The 17,500-nt window shown below is 37.6% G+C and overlaps 1 protein-coding gene across 3 annotated transcripts in view; it reads right to left on the bottom strand.

The window, feature by feature from the left end:
• The window catches only part of ttc28 (tetratricopeptide repeat domain 28), a 322,836-nt gene that overhangs the window by 101,850 nt on the left and 203,486 nt on the right, over positions 1–17,500 (bottom strand). For all 3 annotated transcript variants that reach the window (XM_077243763.1, XM_077243764.1, XM_077243765.1), the window contains 2 exons: positions 12,908–13,180; positions 10,019–10,149 (listed from right to left, as the gene is read on the bottom strand). In XM_077243763.1, coding sequence (XP_077099878.1) covers positions 10,019–10,149; positions 12,908–13,180 — 404 coding nt within the window. The remainder of the gene's footprint in view (positions 1–10,018; positions 10,150–12,907; positions 13,181–17,500) is intronic.

Raw genomic sequence — 17,500 nt, 5'->3', positions numbered from 1 at the left:
CATTATATAATATATCAATATCACAATAACACATTATTAATAAAAATATATAATAAAATATAAGAGAGGCAGGAAACTCCATTAAAGAGGAGCAAAAAAATTCAATATCAGCAGAGCTATTAATTAATTTTATTAATCTCTGACAATTGTGCATTTGTTCTTCTGGTGAGGCCATCATTTTAACAGCCACATGCAAACACGGTATATATACAGCATGTGTATGCAGAAAAGAGAGTTGTATGCACATAAACACACATAGAGACCAATAAAAGCTCAGTCAAACACACACACACACGGGCCTGTGAGAGCATCACTGATCTCTGCCTGGCCTGAGGTGGGTTTCCCTCCATAACCAGAGGAATCCTGCCTGAGGCAAATATACAGCATCACAGCTACTAATGACCTTTAAAACACACACACACACACACACACACACACACACACACACACACACCACACACACACACACACACACACACACGTCTCTCTCGCTGAGTAAACAGACTTTACGAAGTCTATATTGTGCAATAAAATCTAAATGGCAGGTGCTTCAGGCAAAGGTTGTGACAGGAAGAGGAAAAAGGATGGAGCAATTTCCCGATCCGTCTTCATCTTCCTGGAATCTCTTTAATCTCTCAATAACACTCAAAAGTCATTATGGCACGCAATATCTGATCCGGATCACAATTCAGCAGCAACAGACCTAATCAAACCTCAATATCCTCTACACACACACACACACACGGGCTCTGAACCTGTCAATGGCTTCTGAATTTGGCCACATATAATTTATCTGCTATAAAATTGCATTGTGCAAAATTTGAAAAAGACAAAAATCTATTGTCATTTTACTCTTACTTAAAAGTTAATTTTCATGGCCAGGAAGCTAGGAGATTCTAATTGTCAATTTCAATAGTACTACTTTCAATAATAGAAAAAACTGATAAAACATTTTTAGGCTCTACTAGAACAGGTTATCCTGCTTGAATGTTGATTATTTTCCTCATATTCTCCATTGTTGCGGCTCCTCTCTTCCCAGTCTGTCAGTAACGCTCTGTTTACTTCCTGTCTCTATGAAGCTCCTCCTTCTGAAAAGCACACTGTGCTCTGATTGGTCGGCTGGATCAGGGTGTTGTGATTGGTCGAGCGCCAATCACAACACCCTGGGTAATTGGGTAATATCCCACCCCTTCCCATAACTGCCAGTTTAACACACTACTAACTAACTCAACCAGGCCCCGCCCCTTTATTCTGCATATGAATTATTTAAATTAGTAATATTGTGACGTGTTCGTTCCCGGGAGAAACTCAAGACTACAATGGAGGCGTTTCAGGGAGTTCAGAAACACTGACACTGATATAGAGAAGAACTGCCTTTGGACAGTTGAACTCTTTCTGTGCCACTAGTAGATAGTAGAACCAAATAAAATGACCAAAAAAAACAACTAATATTTTCCTAAAGGCTTTCCAAACACTCCTACCGTTCCATTGTTTGGCTTAAACTCACGCTATTGGTTGAGTCAGACGATGACACGTCAGACGGAAAACTGTTTTGAAATGCCACAGAACCACAACGTTTACACTCTACGGGACGTGAAGTCAACATGAAAAACCACTCATGACCCGTTTAACTTTATGTTTAGGATATTTAACAAGAAAGAATGATGAAAAGTATCTCTATATGACAAGTGGTTAAAATACAAGAGGGATTGATGATGTCAGCTGTAAAGGAAAGAGGTGGAGAGAGTTATTACATTTTGATGAAATATTAGATATTTAGATATTTTATTCTTTGCAGTAATATGCACCATTGATTCGTTCACAATAACACCAGGAATGTGGATGAAAATGCATCTGATTTCATGTTGACTTCGGCACTGAAAACATCACTTAAACTTAAAGTCAATTTAAAGTCAAGTCCCCTTTATTTTTTATAGCACTTAAAAACTTATTGCAATAGAAATAGTTTAAAAGTAGCATGAACTGAATAAATCATGCAAACTTCACCTCTAACAACAATGAAATAAAGACTCACAGTTAGAAGTAAACCATGCATTAGATTTCAATTCCAAACAGAAAATTCATACAGCGGTTTTATTTCCTCAGTTTTGTATTTGGCGAGGGCCAATTCTTCACACACACACACACACACACACACACACACACACACACACACACACACACACACACACACACACACACACACACACACACACACACACACACACACACACACACACACACACACACACACACACACACACACACACACACACACACACACACACACGCACACGTAGTGTTTCCATGTTTTATGGGGACTTTCCATAGACATAATGATTTTTATACTGTACAAACTGTATATTCTATTCCCTTACACTAACCCTACCCCTAAATCTACCCATCACAGAAAACTTTCTGCATTTTTACATTTTCAAAAAACATCACTTACTATAATTTATAAGCTGTTTTCCTCATGGGGACCAAAAAATGTCCCCACACGAACAAGGATTTCAGATATTGCCATCCTTATGGGGACATTTTGTCCGCATAATGTAGGGTTTACCAGGCCACACACACACACACACACACACACACACCTCTCTCTCTCTCACTCACTCACACACACACACACACACACACACACACACACACACACACACACACACACACACACACACACACACACACACACACACACACACACACACACACACAGACAGACACAGACACAGACACAGACACACACACACACACATACACACACACACACACACACACAAACTGTCTCCTTTTGTGATGTTTGAAGTGTTCTGCAATTGTTACTTGCTAGCAGTTCAGCGAGCGTAGCGGCGGTTTAATCTCTTTTAGGCAACATATTGTTCTTATATTCATTAAGCAGAGCACTTCAGAATATGACAGCAGTTGTAATTGGTTTGGTTTCATCTTGTTAAAATGCATTCATTATGCGACGGGCCCCGTGCTCTGTGCGGGGAAGGCCACTGTCTGCCTGTCTGTGTGCGGAGTCGCAGTCACTGTGTGTGTGTGTGTGTGTGTGTGTGTGTGTGTGTGTGTGTGTCTATCTGTCTGTCTGTGTGCGGAGTCGCAGTCACTGTGTGTGTGTGTGTGTGTCTATCTGTCTGTCTGCCTGTCTGTGTGCGGAGTCGCAGTCACTGTGTGTGTGTGTGTGTGTGTGTGTGTGTGTGTGTCTATCTGTCTGTCTGTGTGCGGAGTCGCAGTCACTGTGTGTGTGTGTGTGTGTGTGTCTATCTGTCTGTCTGCCTGTCTGTGTGCGGAGTCGCAGTCACTGTGTGTGTGTGTGTGTGTGTGTGTCTATCTGTCTGTCTGCCTGTCTGTGTGCGGAGTCGCAGTCACTGTGTGTGTGTGTGTGTGTGTGTGTGTGTGTGTCTATCTGTCTGTCTGCCTGTCTGTGTGCGGAGTCGCAGTCACTGTGTGTGTGTGTGTGTGTGTGTCTATCTGTCTGTCTGCCTGTCTGTGTGCGGAGTCGCAGTCACTGTGTGTGTGTGTGTGTGTGTGTGTGTCTATCTGTCTGTCTGCCTGTCTGTGTGCGGAGTCGCAGTCACTGTGTGTGTGTGTGTGTGTGTGTGTCTATCTGTCTGTCTGCCTGTCTGTGTGCGGAGTCGCAGTCACTGTGTGTGTGTGTGTGTGTGTGTGTGTGTGTCTATCTGTCTGTCTGCCTGTCTGTGTGCGGAGTCGCAGTCACTGTGTGTGTGTGTGTGTGTGTGTGTGTGTGTGTGTGTGTGTGTGTCTATCTGTCTGTCTGCCTGTCTGTGTGCGGAGTCGCAGTCACTGTGTGTGTGTGTGTGTGTGTGTGTCTGTCTATCTGTCTGTCTGCCTGTCTGTGTGCGGAGTCGCAGTCACTGTGTGTGTGTGTGTGTGTGTCTATCTGTCTGTCTGCCTGTCTGTGTGCGGAGTTGCAGTGACTGTGTGTGTGTGTGTGTGTGTGTGTGTGTCTATCTGTCTGTCTGCCTGTCTGTGTGCGGAGTCGCAGTCACTGTGTGTGTGTGTGTGTGTGTGTGTCTATCTGTCTGTCTGTCTGTCTGTCTGTCTGTGTGTGTGTGTGTCTGTCTGTGTGTATCTGTGTGTCTCTGTGTGTGTGTTTGTGTGTTTGTGTGTTTTTCTGTGTCTGTGTGTGTGTGTGTGTGTCTGTCTGTCTCTGTGTATGTGTGTGTGTGTGTGTGTGTGTGTGTGTGTGTGTGTGTGTGTGTGTGTGTGTGTGTGTGTGTGTGTGTGTGTGTGTGTGTGTGTGTGTGTGTGTGTGTGTGTGTGTGTGTGTGGAAGAGAAAGAGAGAAATAAAGATTAAAAATGAGAACAAAGATGGAGAAGGAGAGGAAAAAAGACATCGGCTATGTTTGGAATGGAATACTTGTATACTGTGCAGTATATACTCAATATTGTCAGCAATTTGTTAAAAAAGAGTATGTGAAACACTAAGTTTCAAGCTGTAGTACGTGACACTGATGACCTCACAGTGATTAAATTGATTAAAAGTGTCATTTTTAATGCTACAAAAGATTTGATTTCAAATAAATGCTGTTCATTTGAACTTTCTATGCATCAAAGAATCCTGAGCATCACGGTTTCCACAAAAATATGAAGCCGCGCAACGGTTTTCAGCATTGATCATAATCAGAATCATCATTTATCATAATTATATCATTTAATCATCATTTCTTGAGCGGCAAATCATCATATTATACTGATTTCTGAAGGATCATGTGACACTGAAGACTGGAGTAATGGATGCTGAAAATTCAGCTTTGCAATAAATCAAATTTTTACACATTAAAAACAGTTATTTTAAATTGTAACAATATTTCACAATATTACTGTTTCTACTTTATTTATGATCAAATAAATGCAGCCTGGGAGGGCAAAAACATTAAAATCAACACCAAACCTTTGAACATTATTTTATATAATTATAATTTCACATATAGGCTAGTTTGTGAAAAAGTATGCAACAATAAATGATTCAGACAGTAGTACGCTACATTGTTGTCACATGACCTCATCATGTTGCATGCGAATACCGTTCAGTTAACGTCTTAACTGCCTTTTTTTGGCAGTCCAATCAAGTAAAGATATTTTTTCAAGTTGAGCGCATTGCATTGTGCCATACAGTTTTACAAACATACTTCCCATTTTGGCACGTCATTTAGGTATTTAATACATATAGTAAATTAGCATTATGTGCAGAGTAAACACTGCATACTATCTTTGTGTTGTGTGTGTGTGTGTGTGTGTGTGTGTGTGTGTGTGTGTGTGTGTGTGTGTGTGTGTGTGTGTGTGTGTGTGTGTGTGTGTGTGTGTGTGTGTGTGTGTGTGTGTGTGTGTGTGTGTGTGTGTGTGTGTGCGTGTTAGAGGAATAAGATAGCTGGGTATTTCATTGTAGTTTGTGCACTTTTATATTTCCTTTAAATCTTGACACAACAGAGATGAATTATTGAGCAGAATATGAGTTATACCATCTATCATGACGTCTTTCCAGCTGAACACACACTGAACGCGAGCTGTTCCCGACGTGTGTTTGCTGTATTGCACACTGCGTTTAGCGCTACATCATAATGCATTACAGAACGAATCCAGCAGAATGCAACCATTACTCCAGTCTTCAGTGTCACATGATCCTTCAGAAATCATTCTAATATGAGGATTTGCTGCTCAAGAAACATTTATGATTATTATCAGTGTTGAAAACAGTTGTGCTGCTTGATATTAGTTCATATACTGATAATTCTGGCAGTGAGAGACTCTGGAAAACCCGAACATGCATGAGAGGAACAGAGGATCGAGTCTCAAGCGGCTCAGCGGAAGATTTCCTCAGGCAAGGCGAGAAAATATGCATATATGTAATAACATGAGCTCATTGGTTTGGATTCCAGGGTAATGGAGCGAACACACTGGGAATGTTTCTCTCGCACTCACACACGTTTACGTTTTCATTCCTAATGCTGTCCTGATACAGACGTAAGCCTCTGAAAGTCCTCCGTCTATATTAACGACTGAATTTAACACTCCTCTGTTGCTTTTAATGATGCACTGAAGTGTTTTTCACTCGATATTGACATAGACAATCTCCGAAGAAGTACTAATGGGAATATCAGGGTGGAATAAGACACACTCCACACGGTGTCCTTCAATATTTTCCTTTCATAAAACATCTCAGACCTTGATATAAAGTTTTATAAATGATACTGAGTGTACTATTGCTGTCGCAAATGTATAAATGCGGCGGACGCAGCAACAGAAGAACAGAAGTGAAGCACTATCTAAAACATAGAAGAGAAAGAAAACGACTAAATGTGGGTCCATTACTACCACAAATATATCGCTTTAGAAGACTCAGAATTCATAAGTCATAATTCAAATCTAAATCATATGGATTAATTTTATGTTTTTATTAAGCTCTTTTTTTTCATGGTCACCATCCACTATATATATATATATATATATACAGGTGAAACTCAAAAAATTTGAATATCATGAAAAAGTTATAATTTTGATGATTATGGCTTACAGCTTATGAAAACCCCAAATTCAAAATCTCAAAAAATTAGAATATTACATGAAATCAATAAAAAAAAGGATTTTAAATACAGAAATGTTGGCCCTCTGAAAAGTATAATCATGCATATGTATATAGTTATATATACTAAATATATTACTTTCACCTTTTAATCTGAATTACTGAAATACATGAAGTTTTGCATGATATTCAAATTTTTCGAGTTTCACCTCTATAGATTCAATTCAATTCACATTTATGTGTATAGCGCTTTTATAATTCATATCGTTTCAATGCAGCTTTACAGAAAATGCATGAGTCCATTACAATGTATAGTGATCTGTTATCAGTCTAAGTTATGTATTTCAGAAATGTACATATACAAATCACACAATTATCTAAAAGTCTATTCATTTAAACAATGTAAAACTTTAAGGCTGAATTGAAGTAATGAAATTAACAAAATATATAATACACAAATTAACATTACTATTCCTTAAACAAAAGCATATCCAAACGTCATATTGAGCTTACGCTGTGGTGTGTTATACAGGAAAGAATGATCTAGAGATGCTCTGTTCGAAGCCTTGATAAGATTAGTGTGTTATTGTGTGTTTGTGCTGATTAGGGGGGATCTTGAGTAATTAGTGTGATGGTCATGAGTGTTTACTGCACTACATTAGACAACAGATTTAAGAGGGGGTGCCAGTGCGCCTTACACCAAATCCATCACCACACACTCCCTTAAAGCAGATGATCCATCCACACAAACGTCTTACAATCACACATGCTCAAACGCACTGACCTGAGAGAAACAAACAACACACACGCTTCCTCAGATTTCAACACAAAATGGAGTCAAGTACAACTTAGGCCAGAAACATACTAAAATACACAAAGATCGATGCAAAAGCATTGAGAGCATAAAGTACTTTTGAAATGTGGCTTTTGTGTTACTGTAATTGTGTGGCTTGATATAAATGTGTGAACCTGCTTAGTGAGACACCTTTAAACTGTTGAGCTGAATGAGTGTAGATGACCGTTTATGATAATACACACACTATAGTGGCCATTTGCGCTGCCGTGAGGATGCAACTGTATTTGCGTTGCATTACAAATTGCAGGTGAATTTCAAAATGCAACCATGCATTAAATCAACATGGTTCCCACAGTCCTGGAAATATCAGGGTAAGTGTGATATCCATTCCTGTAAAAGTCACGGAAGTTAATCAGATCTTAAAAGGTCACGGAAATGCCATTGAAATCGCTTTCGTTAATATAAATTTCAGTTGATATATTCAGCATTTTTTTGGCAAAAAATTTGTGGAGACGAGTTTGCGCCGGAGAAGCATTTGCATTCACGTACTTGCAAAGAGGATCTTTGTGCAGTAAAGTCAATATGAAATCATCATTGAGAATAATGGAAATTACCAATTAAATAAATAAATAAATATTTCAGATTCATTGTGTTGTAGATTCAACAGAAGCCTGTCAAGAAAGAAATTATATTTAGCATAACTAAAATAGCAAAAAAAGTCTTATTTTTTACTGTAGTGTGAAAGAATATTTTATTATATTATCCATTATATTATTTTTCAGAACTTATTTTTTTATTACTCATTACTGAATTTCATTACAAACTTTATTTACTAAAGTAATAATAATCATTATTGAGCACAATGGATATTACAAAAAATAAACAGAAACAAAAAAGCACATCCAGATTTATTGTGTTTTGTGTAGGAAAATGTGCTTAATGGTCCTTATCAGATTCTGGCCTTAAACATGTTTCAGATCTTATTGTGAATGATTTATGTCATCTAAATCTAATATATATATATATATATATATATATATATATATATATATATATATATTAATTTTATCATACCTCTTAAACAGCATTTCTTTTCTGCTGATATAGTCAAGGTCGTGTGGGCAGAGGAAATAATATTAACCAATAATATCACAACCTACTTTTCAAAATCAATCAAATTCCGATGGATCAAATCCAGTCCAGTCCTGCATTATTTCCCAGTGAATATTCAGTGTTTTTAATGGATGCAGGAATGCGGTGGGTCGGGTCCTCGACCGCTTCCTCAAGACTACAGTGAGTAATGAGGTTTCTGTGCACACACACAGTCTCCTCATACACTCCATTTCATAAAGGGATATGAATCAGATGATGATGAGAAGGCATTAGCTGATAAGACCGAGTGAATCTCCTGATGCCTGTCAAAAACAATCACTGGGTCATATTTCACCTCAAGATAAACACAAGAAATTATATATAACATCATAAAAAAGCATAGTCTATTTTTTGGACCATTCAAATTTTTGAACAGTGACAATCAAGCATATTTTATTCCATTCCATTTATTACATTACTGTCATTCGAAGAAATATCGTTCTCTTTACAGAAAATGACATTGTTTATTTTTATCTATTTTTATCATTTTTTTTAAATTCTCGTTATCGTAGTTAAAATATATAATTATTTTTACTGTAATGTGGGGAAAAATATATTTATTTTATAATTCTATTTTACTATATTATTCTTCATATTATTATTTGTATTTTGTTTTAATAATTATTATTGATTTGTATTACAAATTGTGTTACAAATGAATATAATAGGAATCATCAATGTGAACAATTGAAATGTAACAAATAAATAAAAAAAGTAAATAAAAAATTAATACTATAGTAAAATTATATTTTACTATATTATTCTTTATATTATTAATATTTATAATTAGTTTTATTAATTATTTAATTTTATTACAAATTGTGTTACAAATGAATATAATAGGAATCATCAATGAGAATAATTGAAATTGAAAAACAACTGTAAATAAAAAAATAAAATTAAATTAACTGTCAATGCGATTTAAAAAAATTACTATATTAATACTATAGCAAAATTATATTTTACTGTATTATTTTTCACACTGTTATAAATAATTTATATTTTTATTAATTATTATTGAATTTTACAACACATTTGGTTACAAATTAATATAAAAATCATCAATGAGAATAATGGAAATTACAAAAAACAACAAAAAAAATATATTCCAAAAAAAGTTTTTTTACAGTTGTTGTTTTTTGTAATTCCACAATTCAGATTTGTTTTTTTACAAAATAATAAATGTTTCTTTTATACGCAACATATAATTTATATTTAATTGAGCTATTATTATACCATTTTTTGATTTAAGAAGTATGACCCAGACATGTTTTCACGAGGTTAACCCAGTAGGACAGTAGTTTCAGTGTGTTTTCTCAACGCTGCATGAGAACGTATAGATGTGGAGCTGAAGGAGACAGAAGTGAGACGGTGAGCGCCCACAAACGTGACAGAGACGGGTGAGTCTGAAGCACAGCTCTGACAAAAACATCCGTCACGTCCTGGGACCTGATAAAACCATCCTGCACACTTTATTTCTGTTAGGGGTGAAGATACGGCGCCACACACACACACGTACCTCTCTGTCCTTGAGCTTCATGGCCAGGACGAGCTGGTGTCTGTGGTTGCTCAAGGCCTCCCGGTAATTCCCCTTGGAGAAGAAGGCCGACCCCAGGTTTCCGTGAGCGCGACATTCACCCGTCTGGTCACCTGAGAGAAACCAGAGCTGGGTTACAACAAGCTTTCCACACACACACACCAACACGACAACAGGGCATCTGAGGAAAAGGTGTTCACAGGCTTCACACACACCAACACGACACAGAGCATCCGAGGTTAAAGGTGTTCACAGGCTTCAGGAATGACAGGAAAACAACAACTTCCCATAGTTTCTTTCTGGTCAAGTTCTCTCCTTCAAAAACCTCTTAAAAACACGTTTTAGTAACACTTTAACCTTAGTTGACATGAACTTAGAATGAACAATACTTCTACAGCATTTGTTAATCGTAGATTACTGCATTTACTGACACATTATTAAAATCAAACGTTGTACTTGTTAACATTAGTTAATGCACTGTGAACTAACATGAACAAACAATGAACAGCTGTATTTTTATTAACTAATGTTAACAAAGATTAACTATCTAATGTATTGCTCATTGGTAGTTCATGTTAGTTAATACATTAACTAATGAACCTTATTGTAAAGTGTCACCCACGTTTTTTCCTCTGAATATTACTCTTCAGCTCTCAGTCTGTAAATGACACCTTGTTATGGATGTTATTTGCTTGAATCCGTGTTTGTTTGTATCTTTAACCCAACTTTGTAAGCGTCTTCTATATATTACTTTCTGCCCTTGGTGTGTGTGTTGTGCTTGTTCTGTTCCTTAACCTAAAGCGACCTTGGGTGTCGGAAAGGCACTATATTAATACCAATTATTATTATTATTAAGGTTGGTTGTTTCGCTTCATTAGCTGATTGTATCTGGTCTGCAAATCAACATAAACTAGCAGACCAGAAACAGACCTGATACTGAGCTGCAAAACCAGCTGGTACACTGTAAACCCCCCATAAAAAAACCCAATTCAAAAGTGTTCAAGGATTAATGGCGTCCGTTTTACCGTAGAATACTATTTCAGTCTTTCTTAATTTCACATTTAATTCAATGTTACTTGCCATTTCTGCACAATATTAATTCTTTTGGCAAAAAGTTTCAAAGTTAATCCTACACAATTTTTTTGTTTCAAGAGACTTTGGGTCTGCACAATTAATAGGTGTTTTTGCTTTTCAGCCCTCAAAAACCTCTCAGAAGCAAATGTTGTTTTGCAAGAGAAGTTGATCTTGCATTCCTCAATTATCTTTAATTTAAGTTGAAAGTCTCCTGATGAAATGCTTTTGGGGAAATAAAAATAGACGCAAATAGGTTAATAGCTCAGAACTGTTTGTTTGGTCTCGGCAGAAGTTTGAGTTCCAATTAAGACATTTTATTGCAGACTTTGGTCTCTCTGAAAACTCGTGAGATTGCTGGGGTCGTTTTCTCACAAAATCCGGACAAAACTGGAATGTTTTTTGTTTTTTCTGACCAAATTGGACAGATATTTGTTGGTAAAACAGAGTAAATCTGACCGTTTCTGACCAAATCTGACAGGTTTACACAGAGAGGACATCATGGCCGCCGAGCTCCTGCAACATCTGCAGATGTTCCTATCAGACTTTCATTCTGTGTGTGAACGCAGTCAGCCGCTCTGACAAGGCGACCAGAAAGAGAGGGAAAAAGCGAGTCGAGACGTCCTAATGTGTTAAAAGTGAGAGCTGAACCTTCAACACAAACATTCACAGTTCAGGTGCGTCATGATAGTGAGACAGACGGTGAGAAACACTCGACTTCAAAACACTTTCATGCCTTAAAAACCTCTGACATTCAGGAGCCGTGAGGAGAATATCTATGATCTCTTTGTTAGATGTATACTTCACCATATTTACACTGTTCCTGTGCTAACAACACAAAAATTAGTGGCATTTGGGGAAAAAGGCACAGAGACTTTTAATTAAAAAGTCCCATGAAGCCTAATTACTGTGAGCCGTTATCAGCGTGAGCTGGGTTAGGTCAAAATAATTAACTTTGTGAGAAAGTACCAAAGCTTTTCGTTCACAAGGTCACCTGAACGTCCATCAAAAAATGCTTTTAAAAAATACTTTGTATTTTTGTCTTGTTTCCAGTCCAAATATCAAACATTTCTTAAATCAAGATGCATTTACTAAAGTAGTAAAATGATTAGATATTAAGTCTTATTTTCTGTGGAAATACATAAAAATGAAGTGGGGTTTTGCTTAAAATAAGCTAAATTATCTACCAATGGGGTAAGAAAAATAATCTTGTTTCTGTTTAAATTAAGATTATTTTTCTTACACCATTAGCAGATATTTATGCTTTCTTTAAGAATCAACTCACTTAATTTTTATTTATTTCCCCAGAAAACAGGACATAATATCTTATGTCATTTTATTTTTCTAGTAAATGCATCTTGATTTAAGAATTGTTATATATTTGGACTGGAAACAAGACAAAAATACTAAGTAAGAAAAGCATTTTTTTGCAGTGTAAATATCTTTATTGTCACTTCTGATCAATTTAATGTGTCCTTGTTGGATAAACATGTTGATTTCTTTTAACAACAAAACAATGGTACTAACCCTACACTTTTGAACGGTAAAGTGTATATTGATATAATATAAATATTAGATTATTAAACTTAAAAAAACTTTTAAATGTAAGGGTAATCATGAAAAATATAAGTATAAAACAAACAAAATCATTTCAAATGAATTTGACAAAACTGAAACGTACCAACATGTGGGAAATATACAAATAACATTTGGCTGACACATAAACAAACTAAAATATAAGTTGAAGTTGAAGGTTTCCTCGAGGTGGTGCAAATGATGTCTCCGAACAGAGACGCTCACCTAAAGTTTTGGCCACCTCCAGGTCCTGCTGCATGTATGCGGTGCTCTTCTCCGTGTTCCCCAGGGACCAGTAAGCACTGCTGAGGGCCGAGAACACGGAGCCGCGCAGTTTGAGGCTGCAGGTCCCGATCTTCAGCGCCGCCTCCAGAACCACCACTGAGGCCCCGTGATGAGAGCCGGTCAGAAGCTCTTGACCGATCACAGACACCACCACGAACGGGCTCTTGTCCAGCTTCATCTTCTGCAGCTGCTGGTACGTGGGCTCCAGGGATTCTGCCGAGAGCACAGCGAGAGTCACACACAAACATTACAGACATGTATTAAACATCTAATGTACAAACATGACACATTTGAAAAAAAGAAAGGGAACTAAATTTTTTTTGGGGGAGGTGAAAATTAGAGAGTTTCTGACCATATCCGAAACAACTAGGCTGTTTTTTGACTAAATCAGACAAAACTGGACTTTTTTTTTTACTAAATCAGACAAAATTAGATAGTTTTTGTTGGCAAATCAGACAAAATTAGTTTCCGACCAAATCGGACAAAACTGGACTGTTTTTTGCTAAACCTAACATAATTAGACAGATTTTGTTGATAAATGGGACAAAATTGGATAATTTTTTACCAAATTTGACAGCTAAGCAATTTAGTGTTTTTTTTGTTTTGTTGTTTTTTTGTTGCTAAATCTGACTAAATTAGACTTTTTGTTGGCAAATCAGACTAAATTAGTCAGTTTCTGACCAATTTGGACAAAACTCGGCTGTTTTTTTTTGCTAAATCTGACAAAATTAGAACAGTTTAAGGCTAAATATGACTAAATCCGGGCTACAAAACAACCTAATTTCGACAGATTTAGAGATTGAAAACAGTCTAATTTTGGTAATCAGACAGCAAATTCTGATGGTAAATCTGACAGAATTGGGGCCATTTTTCTCACTTATCTGAAAAATCTAGCTGTTTTTGTTGCTAAATCTGATAAAGTTAACATGCATTTTTTTAGGCAGCACCTCATATGTGGCAAGATCTTATTTTGTTTGCTAAATTTGTATTGAATTTGTATAATATATTAGTATTCAGTTGATTTAAACATCACAACAACATCAAACAACAAAAAGTTATTCAGCATGTCAAAAACAAGCTCTTTTACCGTACAAACGTATTACAAATGACTTACAGCTAACACAGTGTGTTGTGTGAAACAGCTTTTGTTTGCACAAGCCGAGGTGATTATTCATATGTGTCGTCTCCGCACACTCAAAACAGACCTTCTTTTAGAAGTTACTCCGTAATACTTTCACCTCAGAAATGCTTATCTGTAAAATAACCCCACGTATTACTATGCGGTAAGATTTAGCGCGCAGGTTAGGAAGACACCATATGTGCAGAGGTGACCGCTGCAGGAGGAAGGAGACACAGTTAAAGAGTGAAACGCACACACTGTCATAAATCACCACGGGCCACAGTCGAGTGTCACCCGCTGCCCCACGGGACCTCCGAAGATCCATTTTTATCTGCCCTTCCCTCGTTTTTCTGTACTCTATCTATGAAGTATATTTCTTAGTGTCCTTCTGGGTGTGTTTGAAAGCAAATTCAGCATGTTTCATCTCAGGTGCACGTGTGTACTGTCATACACGGTTTCATCTAATATCCTGAACACTGTACTGACCAATACGCATCCAGGATCACAACTATCACCTTTTTACCTCAAGGTTTTACATTGATGTATTATTGATTCTGACATTGGCCACATTGAATTGTCTATCTGTCATCCATCCATCCATCCATCTTGATCCATAATACAGTAAAAATAGTGAAATATTATTACAATTTAAAACAGCTGTTTTCTATGTGAATATACAGCTGAACGAACACGGAAACGATCTGAAGAGAAAACGCAAAAGTGGCGTTGCGTTATCACTTTTTATTCTGCGTTTAGACGAGCGTTATCGGGGGAAATCCGTGTGGATATGTTGACGCAAAAGTGTGTGAAATTCGATGTAGTATGCACTCCTGGCGGCTAGGTGGCAATGTGAAGCACTGCGACACAACAACACCAATATCTGAGAATATTTTGTACAACTGCTGAAAAGACTCTTGTACGTTTATCAGAGCTGCTATGGCAACTTGAAGGTCCGACGTATGGAAATAATCCGACATATTGGGGTTATTTTCCTGTAATGGCGCATGCCTGTGACGTAAACACGTACGCGACGAGAGCCACAGTGAGCAGATTCGCGTTTTTACTGTTTAGATGGGAACGCGACGGTGGATCTTTTTTAAGATGGGTGGTTTCACTTTTTTTGCGTTTTTAAGCCTCCAAAACGCTGTCGCCGTGTAAACGAAAGGCATATCCGATAAAATATTTTTACGTTTTCACCCAGAATCGTTCTCGTGTAAACAGGGCCTCAATCTAGTTATGTAGGCTACACAATCATGGGGAAGACTGATGACTTGACAGCTGTCCAAAAGATGACCATTGACATCTTGCACAAAGAGGGCAAGACACAAAAGGTCATTGCTAAAGAGGCTGGCTGTTCACAGAGCTCTGTGTCCAAGCACATCAATAGAGAGGCGAAGGGAAGGAAAATATGTGGTAGAAAAAAGCGTACAAGCAATAGGGAAAACCGCACCCTGGAGAGGAATTTGAAACAAAACCCATTCAAAAATGTGGGGGAGATTCACAAAGAGTGGACTGCAGCTGGAGTCAGTGCTTCAAGAACCACCACACACAGACGTATGGAAGACATGGGTTTCAGCTGTCGCATTCCTTGTGTCAAGCCACTCTTGAACAAGACAAAGCGTCACGCCTGGGCTAAAGACAAAAAGAACTGGACTGCTGCTGAGTGGTCCAAAGTTATGTTCTCTGATGAAAGTAAATTTTGCATTTCCTTTGGAAATCAAGGTCCCAGAGTCTGGAGGACGAGATGAGAGGCACAGAATCCACGTTGCTTGAAGTCCAGTGTAAAGTTTCCACAGTCCGTGATGGTTTGGGGTGCCATGTCATCTGCTGGTGTTGGTCCACTGTGTTTTCTGAGGTCCAAGGTCAACGCAGCCGTCTACCAGGAAGTTTTAGAGCACTTCATGCTTCCTGCAGCTGACCAACTTTATGGAGATGCAGATTTCATTTTCCAACAGGACTTGGCTCCTGCACACAGTGCCAAAGCTACCAGTACCTGGTTTAAGGACTATGGTATCCCTGTTCTTAACTGGCCAGCAAACTCACCTGACCTTAACCCTATAGAAAATCTATGGGGTATTGTGAAGAGGAAGATGTGATACGCCAGACCAAACAATACAGAAGAGTTGAAGGCCACTATCAGAGCAACCTGAGCAGTGCCACAGACTGATCGACTCCATGCCACGCCGCATTGCTACAGTAATTCAGGCAAAAGGAGCCCCAACTAAGTATTGAGTGCTGTACATGCTCAAACTTTTCATGTTCATACTTTTCAGTTGACCAACATTTCTAAAAATCCTTTTTTTGTATTGGTCTTGAGTAATATTCTAATTTTTGGAGATCCTGAATTTGGGATTTCATTAGTTGTCAGTTTTAATCATCACAATTAAATGAAATAAACATTTGAAATATATCAGTCTGTGTGTAATGAATGAATATAATATCCAAATTTCATGTTTTGAATGGAATTACTGAAATAAATCAACTTTTTGATGATATTCTAATTATATGACCAGCACCTGTATAGTAAAGTGTAATTTATTGCTGAATTTTCAGCATCATTACTCCAGTCTTCAGTGTCACATGATCCTTCAGAAATCATTCTAATAAGATGATTTGCTGTTTTAAGGGATAGTTCACCCAAAAATGAAAATTCTGTCAGTACTTACTCTCCCTCATGTTGTTCCAACCCTGTAAGACCTTCGTTCATCTTCGGAACAAAAATTAAGATATTTTTGATTAAATCTGAGAGCTGGATCACTCCTCCATAGGCTTCTAAGGGACTGAAACTTGTTCCCCGAAAAGTTATTAAAGACATTGTTAAAATAGTCCAAGTGACTACAGTGGCTCAATCTTAAATTAATCAAATGACGAGACAACTTTTTGTGCGAAAAAAAAAAAAAATTACGACTTTATTTCAACTATTAATTTGAAACTCGAGTCAGTTCACTAGTGTAATAGCGTAAGCGCTTCTGTGTTGTACGTCACACGCATCACACACATGAACAGCGTCAGCCATGAACAGCGTCAGCCAAGCGCTGCGCTGTTACACTAGTGAACTCACTCAAGGCCCACAGAGAAGGAAATAGTTGAAATAAAGTCGTTATTTTTTTTGTGTGCGCACAAAAATTATTCTCGTCACTTTATAAACTTAAGATTGAGCCACTGTAGTCACTTGGACTATTTTAACGATGTCTTTAATAACTTTTCGGGGCTGGCAAGTTTCAATCCCTTAGAAGGCTATGGAGGAGTGATCCAGCTCTCAGATTTAATCAAAAATATCTTCATTCGTGTTCCGAAGATGAGCGAAGGTCTTACGGAGTTGAACAACATGAAGGAGAGTAATAACTGACAGAATTTTCATTTTTGGGTGAACTATCCCTTTAAGAAACATTTATGATTATTATAAGTGTCCA

The sequence above is a fragment of the Siphateles boraxobius genome, unplaced genomic scaffold (genome assembly GCF_051911475.1).
Source record: "Siphateles boraxobius isolate OS27281-9 unplaced genomic scaffold, OSU_SipBor_1 25, whole genome shotgun sequence".
In the NCBI taxonomy this organism is placed as follows: Eukaryota; Metazoa; Chordata; class Actinopteri; order Cypriniformes; family Leuciscidae; genus Siphateles; species Siphateles boraxobius.
Note: the sequence above shows the minus strand (reverse complement) of the source record. Positions and strands in the feature narration are given on the sequence as shown.